Below are 17999 nucleotides of genomic sequence, written 5' to 3'. Positions count from 1 at the left end.
TCCCTTATGCCTGGCACATAAAAGACGCCAAAGAAAAGGCTGACACCAGACATCAGCCATGTGCCTTTAGCTTTTAAAGCCCTGCACGAGTCACTTTGCCTTTAATATTCAAAACCTATTTTTAAAAAAACCTCACCCAAAGACTTGTGTGACATAAAGGTGATTTCTGTAGTGAGTGTGGGTTCACCTAGCTTAGAGCCACCATGGCAAATGATGACATCAGTGACAGGCAACAGGCTGAGTTGCTTAAGATGCTTTTAAAATGACTCATTGGTTTATAACAAAATTGTACTAGAGAGAGAATGCCAGCATAAAGCAGTATCTGGAGAAACATCTAGAAGTAAAGAGTGTGCTGGTTACTTGGGGGCCGCTGCCCATTACGTTCTTCTCTGTGGGGGTCTCTTCCCCTTCAGTTACCTGCACAGAAAGCAGAGCGCTGCGAGGGTGAGCGTGACTAGGATCACCAGGGCCACGAAAGCTGCTGACAGGTTACTTTTGCTTTGGCTGCTGGCACTGGGGAGAAAAATCTCTTCACAACGAGCTCCCGTATAATTCTCAATGCACCTGTAGGGTAAAAGTTCAGATAAAGATCGAATCTGTTCCATACACGGATGTGGACCACACAAGGGCCCCAGCTGGAATGAAGGGAAAAGGCCTCTTCTTCTCAGATTGCGAATGTGGAGTGGACAGGCTTCAAGTGAAGCCCATAGAGCCACGGATACACACAAAGGCGCTATTTACCCATCCTTCCATCCTCCCTCCCTCCCTCCTTCCCTCCCTCCCTCCCTCCCTCCCTCCCTCCCTCCCTCCTTTTTAGAGTTCTTCAGCAGCTTAGAATCTAGAGGAACTGGGTAGTATTCAGACTCCAGCGTCGGTGCCTTCTGGGTTTGGCTTCTCTCCCTCACAACTTTTGCGGATGTGGCTTACAGGGCTGTTCCCGTTGTCCTCCACCCCCTGGCTCAAGTAATCCTCCAATGGGACTGCAGGTGCATGCCACCCTGGCTTAAAGTGTACATCTTCAACGGTGTAACTGTCTGCATATAACTCAAAGTCATCTGCAACTTATTATATTTCACACAGATGTGTAAATGAATGCAACTGTTCCTCAAAATTATTATTTCGGGGCTGGAGAGATGGTTCAGAGGTTAAGAGCACTGGCTGCTCTTCCATAAGCCCTGAGTTCAATTCTCAGCAACCACATGGTGGCTCACAACCATCTGTAATGAGAGCTGGTGCCCTCTTCTGGCATTCACCAAACATGCAGGCAGAACACTGTGTACATAATAAATAAATCTTTAAAAAAATTATTATTTCTTCCAAACCCAGAGTTACTTAATATCACATCCCTTCCCTACCATTCAACAATGCCTTCTTGAACGTGTGTCAACCTTATATGACTAACAGCATTTCTATTTTCCTTCAGAGACAACCTGAAACAGCAAAGGATACCACAAAGAAGCAGTCTGGTAGAATCAGCCAGCGCCTTTTCCCTGTCAACATGTTCAAAGGATTAATATAACAAGAATTATGCTGTTTGACATCCCATCAGTTTATGGTATCGTCAAATGTAAATACAAATATTAGCTGGAAATGGTGGCACACATCTGTAGTCCCAGCACATGGCCAGTGAGGCAGGAGGAGCAACTAAAATTTGAGGGATATTTGACGAGCTTTAGGTCAGCCCAGGCTGGAGTGTGAAACTCTATCTGAAAAAACCTAATTTTTTTCTTTTCAGTGTAAACATTTATTTATAAAGTAACTCAGGAAGTTATGTAAGAAATTCACAAAGTATATATAATAATAATGCTATGTAAAAAATGAGTGTGTATATGTACACACACACATGCATACACACTTTAAGCTATGTTTTAACCAAAAAAAATATAGAGTGATTTTTGCAAAATTAATTTTCCTCCTCACCTTTTTCCAGATTAGGCATGTATTACAAATTTGTTCTCTCTGCCTCCCACATTATACTAATCAGGACAACAGGCCTGGACAATTATATGTGAACCAATGACTGGTTTTAACAACTAACGTGACAGGATAACTAATAGCCTACGTATAAATAAGAGGAAGAACTTTAAGACTGAGCACATGGAGTGAATTTCAGCTGACCAAACAGCAGATGTTTTCTGAGCCTCATGTCTCCCTGATGAAGCAGGGGGTTGCGGCTGTTGACTTCACAGGGGCTTTAGGCAGTACAGTGGTTCTCTGACATGACTACAAAGATCGGTTTGTGGACACAAGGAAAAGGGACAGAAGGACAAGAGACGAGGGACAAACTGACACACCAAGTGAGAGATATTTGGGGGACAAACTTATAATTACTTACAGTGTGAACATTAAAATACTATTTTTCCTTGGGCTGGAGAGATGGCTCAGTGGTTAAGAGCACTGAGTGCTCTTCCAGAGGACCTGGGTTCAATTCCCAGTACTCACACGGAGGCTCACAGCCATCTGTGCCTCCAGTGCTTGGGGATCTAATACCTTCTTTTGGCCTCTGCAGGCACCAGGCATGCACATGGTACAGATAGGCAGACATGTGAACAAATCACTCATGCACATAAAATAAATGAATGAGTAAAACATTCTTCAGAATACATGTCATAAACTATGGTTCATAACACTGTATGAGGTCACATAACAGTGCATGGAGGTTATAAAAAATTTGGCAACAATAAAAGATTTCTGAACATCCCAACACAATGTGCAGTTAAACTGAATGTACGGTGATTCTGACAGGTTCATGTCCTCGCAAGGTAGCATGTCTCCGCAGCTTCGTGCTGAACACACAACACACACTTTACACTGCGCATGTCTGACAGATGTTGCCTGTTCCACGTTGGCTCTATGTAAGATCATTGTAAGTTATAAACTGCTGTGTTTTTCTGTGATACAAAGTAATTACAGGAAACAGGGGCTCCGAGATTTTCCTACTGTTGTTCCTTAGCATGAACATACCAAACAAATGTATCTTTGGATTGTATTGTTAGAACATTTGAATTTAAAATTGCTATTTAAGTTGCTAACTTTTTTATGAAAGGTAATTAAATGACTTTTGGCTTGGGATTCTGTCCTAATTAGGACAGAATTTCCAATAACTTCTGAAATGGCCCTACACAAGCTTCTACCATTCTGTACTATGTATCTTGGTAGAGAAGAATTCTCTACACCAGAGGATCAAAGTTGTCATCAGTCATGATAAGTGTTGAAGATGCTTCATGGCATTCAGTATCAAATACCCAGCCAAGACTTAATTTTTTCTGTAAAAATAAGTAAGCACAAGCATCTCATTAATATGTAAATTTGCTTTAATCAGTAACAAATGGAAAAATCATTTTAGCAAAGAATTGTGTTGAAGTACAAATTCTTGGTGTGCATTGCAATTTTATATACTTATCTACGGGGGTCAGGAGGAAATGTCTTAGGTGAAAAGGGGCAGTGGGTGGGAGAAGTTGGTGAGGTTCTACCCTAAGGAGTAACCCAGCAGACCCATTGCATCCAACATACACAGTTCAAAACAAACACAGGGAAGAGGTAGGTTTCCGCGAGATAAGACTCTGCTCCAAAAGTAGGCTCTAGAGGCATGAAAATACAATAAAAACTCCCTCACGATTTCCTTAAAATTATTTTGTATTTAAATAGAATTCAGTTAACATGTATACCTTACAGATGATTTAAAAAAGAAAAGAAAATTTTATCCACTGAAAGGAAGCCCTGTACAGTCTGGGAACGACATGTGTAGAAGTTCAGTCAGCAGATGAGGATAGAAGGAGACAGAAAAAACACGAGAGAGAAGCAATGGATTATGTTCTCCATCATCCACATCTGGGGAGAAGGTAAATACTGATGGGAAATTTAAGCCAAACAACATCAAGGAAAAAAACCTTGTTATTTTTCACCTCGTTAAATGAGAACCCAAGAAAGGCAGAGACACACTGCACTGCTTTGCTAACCTACAAGTGAAGTTTATTTTTCCAGATATTTGTCATGTAAGTAAGGGAACACAGCTCTCAAAGCTCTGGCTAACTTATGAAAATGTTATGGCCTCAGTTATAACACAAATGTTAGATTTCAAGCAAGCATGAGTCGAGGAGAATGGAGTGGAGACACAGAGGCTCGGAGCAGAGCTAGTGTGAGCTGAAGAAAAACACAGGTCAAGGGTTACAACAGTGTCTGCACAGAGCTAAGCAGCCTCTGTCTTTATGGAAGTAACTCTTGCTAAAGTATTCCTGGGGTTCACTTCTGTGTAGGCTGCCAAGTACCAAGAGGTTGTGCCATCTAGTTTGATAAACACCAAGTGCTAAAACACTTTCCTGGAATTGAAGATGAATGCCAGATTGGGTACAAATGCCCAGTGACCTTAGAACCTTCCAAACTCAGACTTAGAACCTTCCAAACTGAACCGTGGTCTTCTAGATGCACCAAGAGTTTCGCCGTAAGCACAGAAGCCATGTTTAATGCACAGGACATGAGAAAGTTCATCTATGAACTACCACACATTTTACAGTGTTCAGGGAAATTTATCACGATACTGAAGGCCTTCAGCAAGAGTAAAGGAACCAAACTTATTTTTGAGACTGACACAGGAGGATTAGCGTGAGTTCAAGACCAGCCTGGGATATTTGGGGGTGACCCTTTTTCAAAACAAGACAAACACAAAAAGAACCAAGAAGTTGTAGATCATGAACGGAGCTGCTCTGTTCCAAACACTGAATGCTGGACTTCAGGCTAGAAAAAGCTAGTTAGAGCTGGCCAGTGGTGGCACATGCCTTTAATCCCAGCACTCAGGAGGCAGAGGCAGGTGGGATCTCTGTGAGTCCAGCCTGGTCTACAGAGTGTGATCCAGGACAGGCTCCAAAGCTACACAGAGAAACCCTGTCTCGAAAAAACAAAACAAAACAAAAACAAAAGAAAAAGCTAGTTAGTTCCCTGACCCTCCCATCCTGCTTGCCGTGTATGGCGCTTAAGCTTTATGATTTTTTAAAGTATTTGTTTTACATCCCAACCACAGTTGCCCTGCTCTTCTCTCCTCCCAGTGCCTCCCCCACCTCCCCTCTGCCCCCATCCACTCCTCCTCCGTTTCTGTTGTCACTTAAGCTTTAAAACACAAAGTCAAAGTACCATCTCCTGCCTTAATTATTTCACTGGCAATGTTCACACTCCAACAAGACACCTAGCAAAGCTACAGGGCAACATACAGGTAAAAGAGGAACGCAGAGAATCTCTTTACAAAAGCCACGGTTGTACCAATGCTGGGCTCCAGGCAGAAAGCTGGGAGCACAGTGGTCCATAAACACACGACTATTACACGTCCCCGAAACAAAACACGAGAACCATGTTGTAAGAGTCACTAACAAAGGAAGACCCGACACCAAAGCCATGTCACCCGGACCGAGATATCCTGGAAGAAAAAATTCCAACACTGTGACCCCCAGAGATGACCCCACTTCCCAACACTGTGACCCCCCCAGAGCTGATCCCACTTCACCAACACTGTGACCCCCAGAGCTGACCCCACTTCACCAACACTGTGACCCCCAGAGATGACCCCACTTCACCAACACTGTGACCCCCAGAGCTGACCCCACTTCACCAACACTGTGACCCCCAGAGCTGACCCCACTTCACCAACACTGTGACCCCCAGAGCTGACCCCACTTCACCAACACTGTGACCCCCCAGAGATGACCCCACTTCACCAACACTGTGACCCCTAGAGATGACCCCACTTCCCAACACTGTGACCCCCAGAGCTGACCCCACTTCACCAACACTGTGACCCCCCAGAGCTGACCTCACTTCACCAACACTGTGACCCCCAGATGACCCCACTTTACCAACTTTCTATGACAATCCAAGTTCAGCCTGAAACTCATGAAAAATGAGAACAAACAAAAAATAAAATCTTTACAAGAGTGCACGCCATATTGACAGCATGGCGTGGAGCCACTTAGTCCACGGCTGTATGATACACAAACATCCTGTACAATGCCAACCGGATCTGTACAGGCCAAGAATTCAGAGATGACTGGCTCGCAATCTTTGCCTCTTCCATTACCTGGTGCCACAAATGCATTAAACATTTACCAGCTTGATTACACCTGGAGATGTTCAGCTAATACCCTCTCTTGTAAAAATAGCTGTTCATGGCCGGGCGGTGGTGGCGCACGCCTTTAATCCCAGCACTCGGGAGGCAGAGGCAGGCGGATCTCTGTGAGTTCGAGGCCAGCCTGGTCTCCAAAGCGAGTTCCAGGAAAGACGCAAAGCTACACAGAGAAACCCTGTCTCGAAAAAACCAAAAAAAAAAAAAATAGCTGTTCACGTCAAATGTGTAACCTTGGCACTGTTAAGCACCAATAATTACGAGCACTTCAAGTGGGTTACCCCAATTTTAGTCTAGCTAAAAAGCAAATCTTGGATTCTTTCAGGATTGAGTGTCAGCCAGCTCCCTCATATGTGGGATGCATCTCAGGGTACATCTGAACGGAAATGGCAGCACAGTCCACACAGGGAAGCATCACGTTTGCCACTGGGAAAGTTACATCGGGTAAGTAAACCATGGAAAGTTTCAAATATTTGCTTACAGTAGCAAAAGCCCAATAAAATACAGAAGGGCTGTGAGAAGCCATGAGAAGCCATAGGCCGTAAACACAACCTTCATCCAGGAGTGTGCACGGGCCAGTCTGCCCCGGTGAACTCTGGGAGAAGGGCCTACACCATGCTTCCCACGAGTCCCGAGACAAAACTCTGTGGTTTGTGAGCTTCATAATGGTGCCATCTTTCTCCATGCTGACAAAACAATCCACTGAAGTCTCCATCTCCGTCCTCCCTATTTTGCCTACCTCAAATATATGATTAGGGAGCAAAGTCTAAAAGTCTCCCACCCCTACTAGCACAAATAAAGTGTATTATTCGAGACAGAGCTTCTCTTGTGTAGTTTTGCGCCTTTCCTGGAACTCACTTGGTAGTCCAGGCTGGCCTCGAACTCACAGAGATCCGCCTGCCTCTGCCTCCCAAGTGCTGGAATTAAAGGCATGCGCCACCACCGCCCGGCCCTAAGTGTATTATTTTTTTAAAAGGTCGGAAGATAACGTAAAACCTAAAATAAAAACTTCACATACCAGGATGGTGGCACATGCCCGCAATAGCATCATTCAGGATGGGGGAGGGTAAAGAGCTCAAGGGCAGGGCTGGAGATGGCTTAGCAGAGAAGGGAGCTGGTCTCCCAGAGGACCCCAGTCAGGGTACAGCACTCAACCATCTGTAACTACATTTCAGGGGACTCTGATGCCCTCTTCTGGCTTCCTCAGGCACTGCACATGGTATAGGGATGGATGTGGATAAAACACCCAAGCATAAAATAGAGAGGGAGAGAGCCTGTGGTAGTTCAACGGTAGTTTCAGCAACACTTCGAAGTTTGAGGCCATCCTGGGCTACATAGACTCAGTCTCAAAAAATAAGTGCCATTTATGTCTTAAGTATCATTTTTGTCTTGGAGATTTTATATGTTTATATATATGTATATATACATACATATATATAAATGTATACATATGTAAAGCATTTAGATATAAAATTGTTGTCACTTTTTCCTTTAAGTAATATTTTCAGTATATGTAAAATATATTTAAAAACAAATAATATATAAGTGGGCCTTCCAACTATAGAGATTTTCCCTTTCGTCTTTTAAGGGCTCATTAAAACCACCAAGTAGGGACATCTGGAAAGACTGGAGTCCTTAAACCACGGTTTTAAATGCACACTGTTCATGCTGGCATCTTACCTTCCCAGGCTGCAGGGAAAATCCCATGACCCAACTTGGAATAAGACAAAGAGAAGCCAGCGTCAGTTCACTTCCTGACAAAAGAAGTTGAGCATTAGATCTCTGTAAAAGTCACAGCCGCTAGTATTTCCATGTAGAAATTAAGTCTTACAGATGAGAATGGACATTTTTGGGGGGGGCTGTACTCCAAAGGAGATGGTGGATGATAAACAGTTACCCAAGGGATAATCAAAATCCAGATGCCATTGTGCAACAGTAAGAAAAACACAAAAGCAAGGCCATACTGCCTTTCCCAGCCCTCGGCCTTCAGAGAGCAGCGGGATGCCCCCAGTTGGCGGTAAAGGATGATTTCAGCTCCTCCTGACGCACACCAGGAAGACAACCGCAGCTGGCAAAATCACTAGAGCAAAGGGAGCTGGCGTGTGCACCTTGCTTCTCAGCCACGGCCTGCACTGTGAGAGAAGTGCGTCCAAGTCAGAGGGGCGGGAGATTTATGCTTTAAGTTTCCTTCTAAACGCTGAGGTCGAGAGAGACGCATCCGTTGTTTCTGCTGAGAACACTAATGAGGGAGTCTATAATCAGAAGTAAGGTTACTAAAATAAAAAGCATTAACAGAATGCATAAATGGAGCGGCTGCTGGATGCATTTGCATCCGTTCTATTATAAGCGTCCAGGCTGTTATTTCTGCTCCATTAAGGTGTTCTGAAGATCAACCTCATTCCAGATGTTTAATAAAGCTTACAGCAGAGTGTCAAAGACTAAAGCAAAAGGACGTTGCTGTATTTAATATCAGAGGCACTTTTTATTTTCTCCCTTGAAATACAACCTTCTACTAAATTTAGAGCTGCAAAGGCCAAATCTTATCTAAGAACCAGCCTATCTTAGGAACTGACCTCAAGCAAACCTTATCATTTTCTGTGGTTAATAAAGTGACTCACAGAATTCTGAAATTCCCTTTGGAAAGAATTTGATAGAACACAGGGTGGTGTGTTTGTCTGAATGAGAATGGCCCCATAGGCTCGTGTATTCAAATGCTTAGTCATCAGGGAGTGGCCTACTAGAGAGGGTTAGTAGGTGTGGCCTTGTTGGAGTAGGTGTGGCCTTGTTGGAGTAGGTGTGGCCTTGTTGGAGTAGGTGTGGCCTTGTTGGAGTAGGTGTGGCCTTGTTGGAAGAAGCCTCACTAGGGGTGGGCTTTGAGGTTTCAAAAGCCCAACCCAAGCCCAGTGTCTCTCTCTCTTCCTGCTGCCCACTGATCCAGATGTGGACCTCTCAGCTCCTTCTGCAGTACCAGGCCTGTCTTCATGCTGCCATGCTCCCCACCATGATAACAGACTAAACATCTGAAACTATAAGCAAGCCCCGATTAATTTCCTTCTTTTATAAGAGTTGCTGTGCCCTCCCCACAGAAACAGAACACTAAGTCAGGCGGGGTCCAGCAATGCTGGGACAGACAATCTACAATTAAATGAGATGATAAGTCAAATACAGCAGCACAGTAGATGTAGGTCTCTTCATCTTATTTCTGTATAACTAGCCTTCCACAGATTACATGTCTGTTCTTCTTCATCTCCTAACCAGCCCTCAGTCTGTACAATCACATGACAAATGGTTGGTACCCCCCCTCCCCCAAGCACAGCATCATTACTGCTACAGGTGGGAAACCAAGCTCAGACTAAAGCAGGAAGCCGCTCTGGTTGGATCTTGTGCACATGTGAGCAATCCGCTCTTTGGCAGAGTCCTGGTGAAACCAGGGCTTACTAAGTCCCAGTGGGTAACTGCTTCACCAGGTAATGCTTCACCAAGCTAACTTCCTCCAGTCACAAAGCTGAACACCATGTACTGGCTGGCTCTGAGGTGATCTCTGGACAGGTCACAAGACTGAGGGGAAAGCAGGGCCGCCCATAGGGCCTGGCCTGGCTGGTGATGCAGGCACAGGTGAAGCCAAAACTCTCCTCCACTCCTGCTCCTTCAACTCAGAACACTCTGGTTGGACGTTCTACTTGGCTGCCTTTGTGTCTAAATGGACCAAGATGCCGAGGCTAGAAGGCTCCTGTCTAGATTGTTCTTCAGAAGAAGACTTTGACATCAACCACAAAACAGGTTCCCAGGCCCATGGCAGACATCCTTCCCGAGTTCTCTGACTCCACAGAGACTGGCACTTTCATCTTCCAGCTATTTTACAACTCTGTAAACCGCAAACCTTAGCGGAATACAAATGCATTTTGCTTGGTATACAACGACAGTTCACTGCATGGGTCCACATCAATTTCATGTCAGTTCACATGTGTGCACATGATTTAATTGTCCTCTGAGTCAGTGGCAACATCTCCTGGTCTCCTTGTAAATAAGCAGTTCCTCAAATATACCTCTGACCCATGCTCATTTTTTATTTGTGAAAATCTGATTTTCTCCTTTTATAATTTTTAGAACTTTTAGAGGCTATTCGTTGAAATGCTCAGTAGACTTGTTGGATAGAGTGGGATGAACGGAGGTACTGGGAAGTCTGCACACTGGACCTTATACGCCAGGGAAGCCTGCACACTGGACCTTATACGCCAGGGAAGCCTGCACACCGGGCCTGAGTGCTGGGCATCTTCTCCCAGTACTCAGAGGAATCCAAGGGAGCAGAGCTTCAGATCTGCCGGTTCCCTCCTATTCTGGACTTCACATTCTCTATCACTTATTTTGTGGGTCTCGTTGTTAGCCGTTGTGGTTCACCTGTGCTAACAGTTTGCTTCCCATTAGTAAGATCATGAAGAGGGCCCTGGCTAGACTATCCAAACATATGAGCAGGTGACTGATTATCTTTATTGAGAGAATGATGACATGAGGATGACGTATCTATCCACAGAGGAGACTCTTAGAGTATAACTTTTCTCATTCAAGGAACTCTGTTTTGCCTGATACATTTACTAAACATCACTAAAAGTCCATTGTAGGAAAGAAATATACCTAATATTCTAATATCTTAAATATAATGAACTTAAGAAAATTATTCTCGTCAAAACCAAGGAACATTTTAAGAACTCAAGTTATATTAATAGATCTTTGTTCAGTAAGATTAGCTTGATTTTGACTTAATAAAAATAGATTGTCTTTTCTCTGATGTAGAATATTAAGTATAGCATACATATGTCTTATTTGAATTAGGTCTGTTTTCTCTAAACTTATATGGGTTCACTGATCAAATAAGCTATTGCCCCTTACATATTGTCAAAAATTTTAAGAATGTAGAACTGTTCAACTACATCATTATTTTCACGTTTTACTTGCCTGACATCAAGCGCCTTTACCCCCGAGCCATCTCACTGGACTCTTTCTCTTTTGTTTTTAGAGGTGGGGCTCTTTCTAATTTTGTTCTTCTTCCCTTTAAGTGATGCTACGGATAAAACTCAGAGCATCCTGCAGGCTGAGCAGGTAGGTTCTCCTCACTGAGCTGTACCCTCACCACAACACACATCCTTTATACAACCCACTGAAGAGGCAAAATCTTCCTTAATATAATACAAAGCCCTTAGTCGTTTACTTACTTATTTGTTTGTTTATTTGGTTTTCTCAAGACAGAGTTTCACTGTGTAGCCCTGGCTTTCCTGGAACTCACTCGGTAGCCAGGCTGGCCTTGAATTCAGAGATCCACCTGCCTCTGAGTGCTGGGATCAAAGGCATGTGAGGCCGGGCGGGGGTGGTGGTGGCAAATTCTAGGAGGATAAATGTGGGGCGTTTTAACCCCCCCCACACAGTTCCCCAGAGTTTTCTTGAGTGCGAGCAGCAGGAAATATTAGATAGAAGGATTTATAGCGGAGAATCTTGCGGAGATAAACAGATAGAAAATAAAGGATAGCCTCGAGAGGGCCTGGAACCTATTCCAACGGGCCCGGACTGTCTCTGCTCCAGGGTTTTTATAGAGACGCCAAGGGGTGGGGCAAAAGACCTCCTCCCCCAGCACAGCCAAGTGCAGACCATCTCAGACACCTGCACTCAGGCTCGTGGTCCTGATCATCCTCTATGCGGATCTGCTGGGTAAAGCCACGAGGAGCCCGAGAACGGGCTCCCACAGATAAAGGCACTTGCTGGCAAGCCTGATGTGAGTTCCATCCCCAGAACCCATGCGGTGGAAGCAGAGAAGCAGCTCCTCCATGCTGTGCCCTGATCTCCACACAGAAGCTGTAGCACCTGGATGTACTCACATACCCACACACATATAACATAAAGAACTGTTAAAAAAAATTAAAAATTTAAAAGGATGCGTGTAGAGGTAGAATGTAGAGTGTGTAATGCGTGAGTTTGTGACTTGTGCACATCTACTAAATTGCCTCTTATGCTAGACAGTTCCAAATGACCCTGAACCTAGTTTTCCTTGTGAAACAGAAATCAGTTACTTGGTTAAAAGTTATAGCTGATGTGAGCGGGGAGACTATACCAGGAATAATTGTGACAGAGACTCACATGAGTGCATACACTTCTGTTTTTAAAGAAGTTTTGAAAATAGCAGTTCTCAGCTTCTTGACCTCAAAGCCAATGGTGGTAAACTTACACAGACTCAGAACTGCTGGCATTGGAAACTGAAACACAATGAAGAATGGTTATTGATTCATTTGAAATAAGAATGTGGACTACACATATAAATAACACCTCAGCGTCAATGACTAAGCTACTTCTGCCCAGGGCTCACTAAAGTGTTTCTAGACTATGAAAAGGTTTGTTTAGGGAATTTCTTTTTTGTATCATATGAAGTGTGTTCTCAGTGCTCAGTACCCTGATAGCCGGGCTTTCAGAATGGATGAAAAGTTGTCTGTCTTCTTAGGGACCAGCCCAGAAAGCAGTGACTCATCATCTACCTAGGATGCTTTTCTGTGCTTGCTGCTGAATTTTACATTCTGGATTATTTATGGGAAGAGAAAAATTAACTCAAAAAGAAGGGAGGGAGAGGAGGAGGAGGAGGCAGTGAGTAAGCCTCTTTATAACTGTCACTTTCTACTTTTATTTTAAATGTTGGTTGTCCCTTTGAGGAAAGAGACATCCAAGAACTCTTTCTCAGGCACCTGGGATACTATAGGCAAGTGCCCCAATCGCCTCACTAAGTTTTAAATTTTGCTTTCCTAAAATTGAATCTCGAATACAGAAGAAAAAACAACAACAACAACAAAATATCATTTATACCCAAAAAAGACCTCTTAAAAATCATTGTCATTTACATTATTAAAATAAAGATGGGTAGTTAGAATAGGAACACATCAAGTTAAAGTCTCTAGATACTCTTGGAGATTTCTCAACATCCTCTGTTCCATACGTTTGTTTTAAGATGGGATCATGCCTTTCTGGAACGCCTGGGCTAGAGTGACCCTACTGTCCCCCCTTCTGAGCAGCTATGGTCACAAGCATGAACCACCATGCCCAGCTACCATGAAAGGTTCTAAATACCGATAAAACCCGTGTGAGCTAGTTACACAATACACTCCAGTCAAGATTTTTGCCCTTATCCATTGTGATGTTATTGGTTATAGGAGGCCATTATCTGCCATCTAAAAGTCTCGTGTTTCTTTTCTTGTGCATGGTATATGTGTGTGCATATGTTCACGTACCTGGGCACATGTGTGCACAGGCCAGAGGTTGGTGTTGGATGCCTTTCTTTAATCACTCTCCACTGCATTTTCTGAACGCGGAGGAGCTCATCAATTAGGCTAGAGTGATCAGGCAGTGAGTTCCCAGGATCCCTTTCTCTCTGCCTCCCAGCACTAGGGCTACAAATACCTGACTTTTTCCCAGGTATTGAGAGAGACAGTAAAGTGCATCGCAAGCATTCTCCTCCCTGAGTCATCTCCAATGCAGTTTCTGTTTAATCTGATGCTTGGCCAAGGCTCTGAGTCACACAGGAAATAAATGACAGGTACGGCTTAATTCTTCAAAGAATAGATTCTTGGGAACAAGATTCCAAGATGATCAGTATTTATAGAATGTTCCCTCAGAACCAATGGGCTGAGTCAGGATTTCCCAGGAGCCACTGCACTTTAGAAGTAGACAGCTTAGGAAAGCAGATTGGTAACCCCAAGTTGTGAAGAGCACGGACAGCATGGCCACTGAGGGGCAATTGTTGTAGACACTTGGTTAGATTACTGTTAGTATTTTAATGCCATATTCTTTTTATATTAAAAATTATCTTTCTTCAGAAGGTATTCATATCCTATAAAAATGTGATAAACATTGATTTTATAAGATAAAACTGACTACTTGAACTACCTCATTTTGAGCTGAATTATCTAATGTCTGTTCCTATAGAACTACAGTTCTTACTTGCAGATCTCACATCCAACCAAGCCTACTCAGTACAAATGGCCTGGTCCCTGGCTGACAGGCCTTGAAGAGAAAAATGTCCTTGGCTACCAGGCTGAGACTCTCGGGAAACTAGGTTATTCCAAGACAAGAAGAATTCACTTACACTTCAGTACTGCCCATGAAATCTGGGGGATAGTTTTTTAGGCGTGGTTTCTTGACCTCATGACAGGCAAGAGGCCTTTGGAACTCCGTGCCAAGACTCCTTATGAAATACCTCAGAGTGAAGGGAGTGTTGTAACTTCCTAGATTCATTACTGAGTGGCTAAGATTCACAGTGGCATCAACACGTCCTCACTCACAGCAGCCTGCACCAGAATGTCTGTGACCAAGAGTAACAGCATCACAGCACAGGCCGTAATCCAGCTACCGGAAATGACTGTGGAAAGATGATCACAAGTTCAAGACTAACCTGACCTGGGCAAAATTATCAAAAACCCATCTCAAAATAAAAAGGTTTACTTTTTAATTTTTAAAACAGAAACAAAAAACCTGGGTTGGAGAAATGGCTCAGCAGCTAAGAGCATTGGCTGCTCTTGCAGAGGACCCAGGTTCAGTTCCCAGGACCCATGTGGTGGCTCACAACCATCTATAATTCCAGTTTCAGGGGGCATGGCATGCTTGTGGTGTATATACATTCTTACAGACAAAATACCCATTCACATAAAAATTTTAAAAATCTAAAAGTAAATCTTTTAAAAATCTTTCTTAAAACATGCAAAAATTAAACACCGGAAACTCAAATCATCAAATCAATGAATGGACTGATGAACTGAAGAGATAATTCTCAAAAGAAGGTGCACAGATAGTCAATAAGAACTCAACAAGTGTTCAACATCCTTAAACCATCAGGGAAATGCAAATTACAGCTGCTTTGAGCTCAGGTGTCAAGACAACAACTGATGGCACATGCCGATGAGGGTGTGGGGAAGGCGTTCTTGTTCACTGCTGCTCAAAGTGTAGCCGTGTGGCCACCACAGAGCAACTTCTGTACACTCGCCCAGCCATACCACTCCTGGACACACGCCTGGGAACGATGCACCCTACTACAAAGATACATGCATATCCATTCCATTGCTATATTATTCACAGTAGCAAGGCAGTAAAATCAGTTTAGATGATAGGCATCAGAAGACAGACAGACAAAACAAAGTACATACACACAATGGAATTTTGAGCAGCCACAAAGAAAAATGAAATCATGACATTTGCAGGAAAGTAAATGGAATTCGAAATAATTATATTAAACAAAACATGCCAGATCTAGAAAGTTAAATATCATAAGTGTTCTCTTAGGTACACATAAATCTAGGTTCTGCATATATTAGCAAACATTTGTGTGTGTGTGCATGCGTGCGTGTGTGTGCCCGCATGCTTGCTCACGTGCATGCCTGGGGGAGGGATTCTGAGAGAAGAGAATTCATGTGACAGGAAAGCAGAAGTCGGGGCTAACTGTGAGAAGAAAGGGGAGCAGCCAGAGAGGCCTAGGGAGCTCAGGAGAAAGCAGTGGGAGAGAGGAAAACCAAGAAAAAAGTACAAAACATACATGTGAGGATGGGAGAGCAAAACCTGACTTTGTTTGCTGACCTAAAAAAAAAATTAATAATTTAAAAACAGCAAAAGAGTTTGGCTGATAAAGACATATGGAACCCATATGGGAAAAGGAGACAACTGACTCCTGCCTGTTTTCTCCATACATGTACCATGACATCTGCATGTGGGGGCACACACATGATGCATGCACACACAAACAAAAACACACAAGCATGCACACACACACACAAGCACACACAGGCATGCACGCACACAGGAACACACACACATGCACACACATACTTGCACACATGCACACATGCGCATATGTGCACAAACACACACATACAATGTAATTAAAGGGGATAGGGATATACTTCAGTAGTCACGTACATGTAAACAAGGCCCTAAGTTCAATCTGCAGTACAAAAAAAAAAAAAAAAAAACAACAAACTTTTGAGATTACTATGATTATAAACAAGATGTTTATAAAAATTATGAAAGAATTTGGAATGGGTTAAAGCAACAACAACGATAAAAAGATTCCTGGGAGCTGGGCATAATGGTACACACTGATAATCCCAGCATTTGGGAAGCTGATGGAGGAAGACCAAGAGAGTTCAAAACCAGTCTGAGCTATAATCAATTATCTCCACAGGAACTCTCACAGGAAGTACTGTGTGTTGGTAGGATGGGCTAAGGGAGTCTGCTCAGTGTGGTAGTTCACAAGTCTGTAATTGTTGACAATGTGTACCATTGCAACTGACTCTTTTCTACAGAAACACAAATAAATTTTACCTGGTGGGACACAATTGATTAGTTACTTGCAAATATTGATCAACTGTGTATCTATTTATAAGTTCTTTTCAGAATTCCTAGTATCTCTACATGTATTTGCTGCTTGGATTTTTGAGCTGTTTATAATATCTTATTAATTTCCTAAGTAACTAACCAGTTAAAATCTTTGACAGGTTCATTTATATTTGTATGATTACTCTTTTACCTTTTCAAAAAAATATTTTAAAGGAGTCCAGAACCTGGAAAATCCTTACCCCCTCATGGAGCTGCCAGTGGAGAAGGGACAGAGACTATATACACTGTCCATGGTATTTGGGAATTTTACAATATTTCACAGGTTTCTAGCCATCAGACTGAGGACGCTCAGAAAACTACATCCAAGCATTCAGGAACACACCGCATGAGAACTTAGGAAGACAAAAGTCACGATAAAACAAATGACCCTGGATCAAGATTTTTAAAGACTAAAAGAATCAAGCTTTTGAAGTTTTGTTTACTTCCCATCCTACCTTCAATGACTACGAATTCTTTCAGAATTACAATATTCTATAGGTTAATTTTCTGCTATATGTACACCGCACCATGGGCAGGAGAGAAATCTCAAAAGTAAATTTTAAAAAGGATGTCAAACAAGAAAGCAATTAAAACTTCCATTTATTTTATGAAGAACCAAGTGGTAGGCTGGTAAAATCCCATGGGAATAGACCCAACCAAGTTCACATCAGCCTTGATGAAATCTACGGGGAGGACCGGAGCTGGGGCCGTCTCTGGCTTCTGCTCTCCCTTCACCTGCAGAACCTGTGCAGCTAGGGAAAGACATTAAGCTCCTTGGTGGCATTTATACTTTAGGGTAATTGGAGGTTTTCAAAAAAAAATGCACACTATAAGAGAAAAATCATTACCTAAAAAGAGACAAGAGAGGTACATTTCTGCTGCTTCACAGCTGGTCTCTAACAGCAGCCATTTGTCTTGGGCTGTCTGTAAGATGAGAGTTCCCAAGCACAGTCCTGGGTACACAGTAAACAGCTGAGTGACAAGAGAAAGGAAAACTGCCCCAAATAAGTTCCTGCCATCTGGAGTCTCACATCCACCTTGGGGTGGTCCAGTGAGTGAATTGTTTCGGGAGCACTCCGCACACCAAGGTGCTCAATTGTGTGAATGATTTAAGTAGGAAATGTCTTAGAAACAAATGACAAAATGGAGAAAGAGAACACAAAGATTTTTGTTGTTGCTGCCAGAGATGGATGTAGAGTTCATGCATGTTAATGACATGCTCTACCCGTGAGTCACACCTCAGCCCAACAATGCAAATTTTGACACACTACACAAAATTCTCATTTAATTCTGAAACATATGTACAAAACTGGAATATATCACATAGGTATGGAACATTTGAAAAAGTAATATCTACATAAAAATCGATGAAGGCACAATAATTATTCCGTTTTCTGAAATTTCTGTAAGTTTTAGATAGCCAAGTTCTTTTAAGCATGTAAAAAGCTAAAAATGTAATCAAATATCTCCAATTGGTCCCGGATTTTCCTCCCTG

General features: G+C 42.9%; 1 protein-coding gene across 1 annotated transcript in view; it reads right to left on the bottom strand.

The window, feature by feature from the left end:
• Nrg4 (neuregulin 4) overlaps positions 1-17999 on the bottom strand; it is a 75754-nt gene that overhangs the window by 31021 nt on the left and 26734 nt on the right. The window contains exon 4 of the mRNA XM_028865132.2: positions 418-564. Coding sequence (XP_028720965.1) covers positions 418-564 — 147 coding nt within the window. The remainder of the gene's footprint in view (positions 1-417; positions 565-17999) is intronic.

This window comes from Peromyscus leucopus, chromosome 7 (assembly GCF_004664715.2).
Source record: "Peromyscus leucopus breed LL Stock chromosome 7, UCI_PerLeu_2.1, whole genome shotgun sequence".
Lineage (NCBI taxonomy): Eukaryota > Metazoa > Chordata > Mammalia > Rodentia > Cricetidae > Peromyscus > Peromyscus leucopus.
Note: the sequence above shows the minus strand (reverse complement) of the source record. Positions and strands in the feature narration are given on the sequence as shown.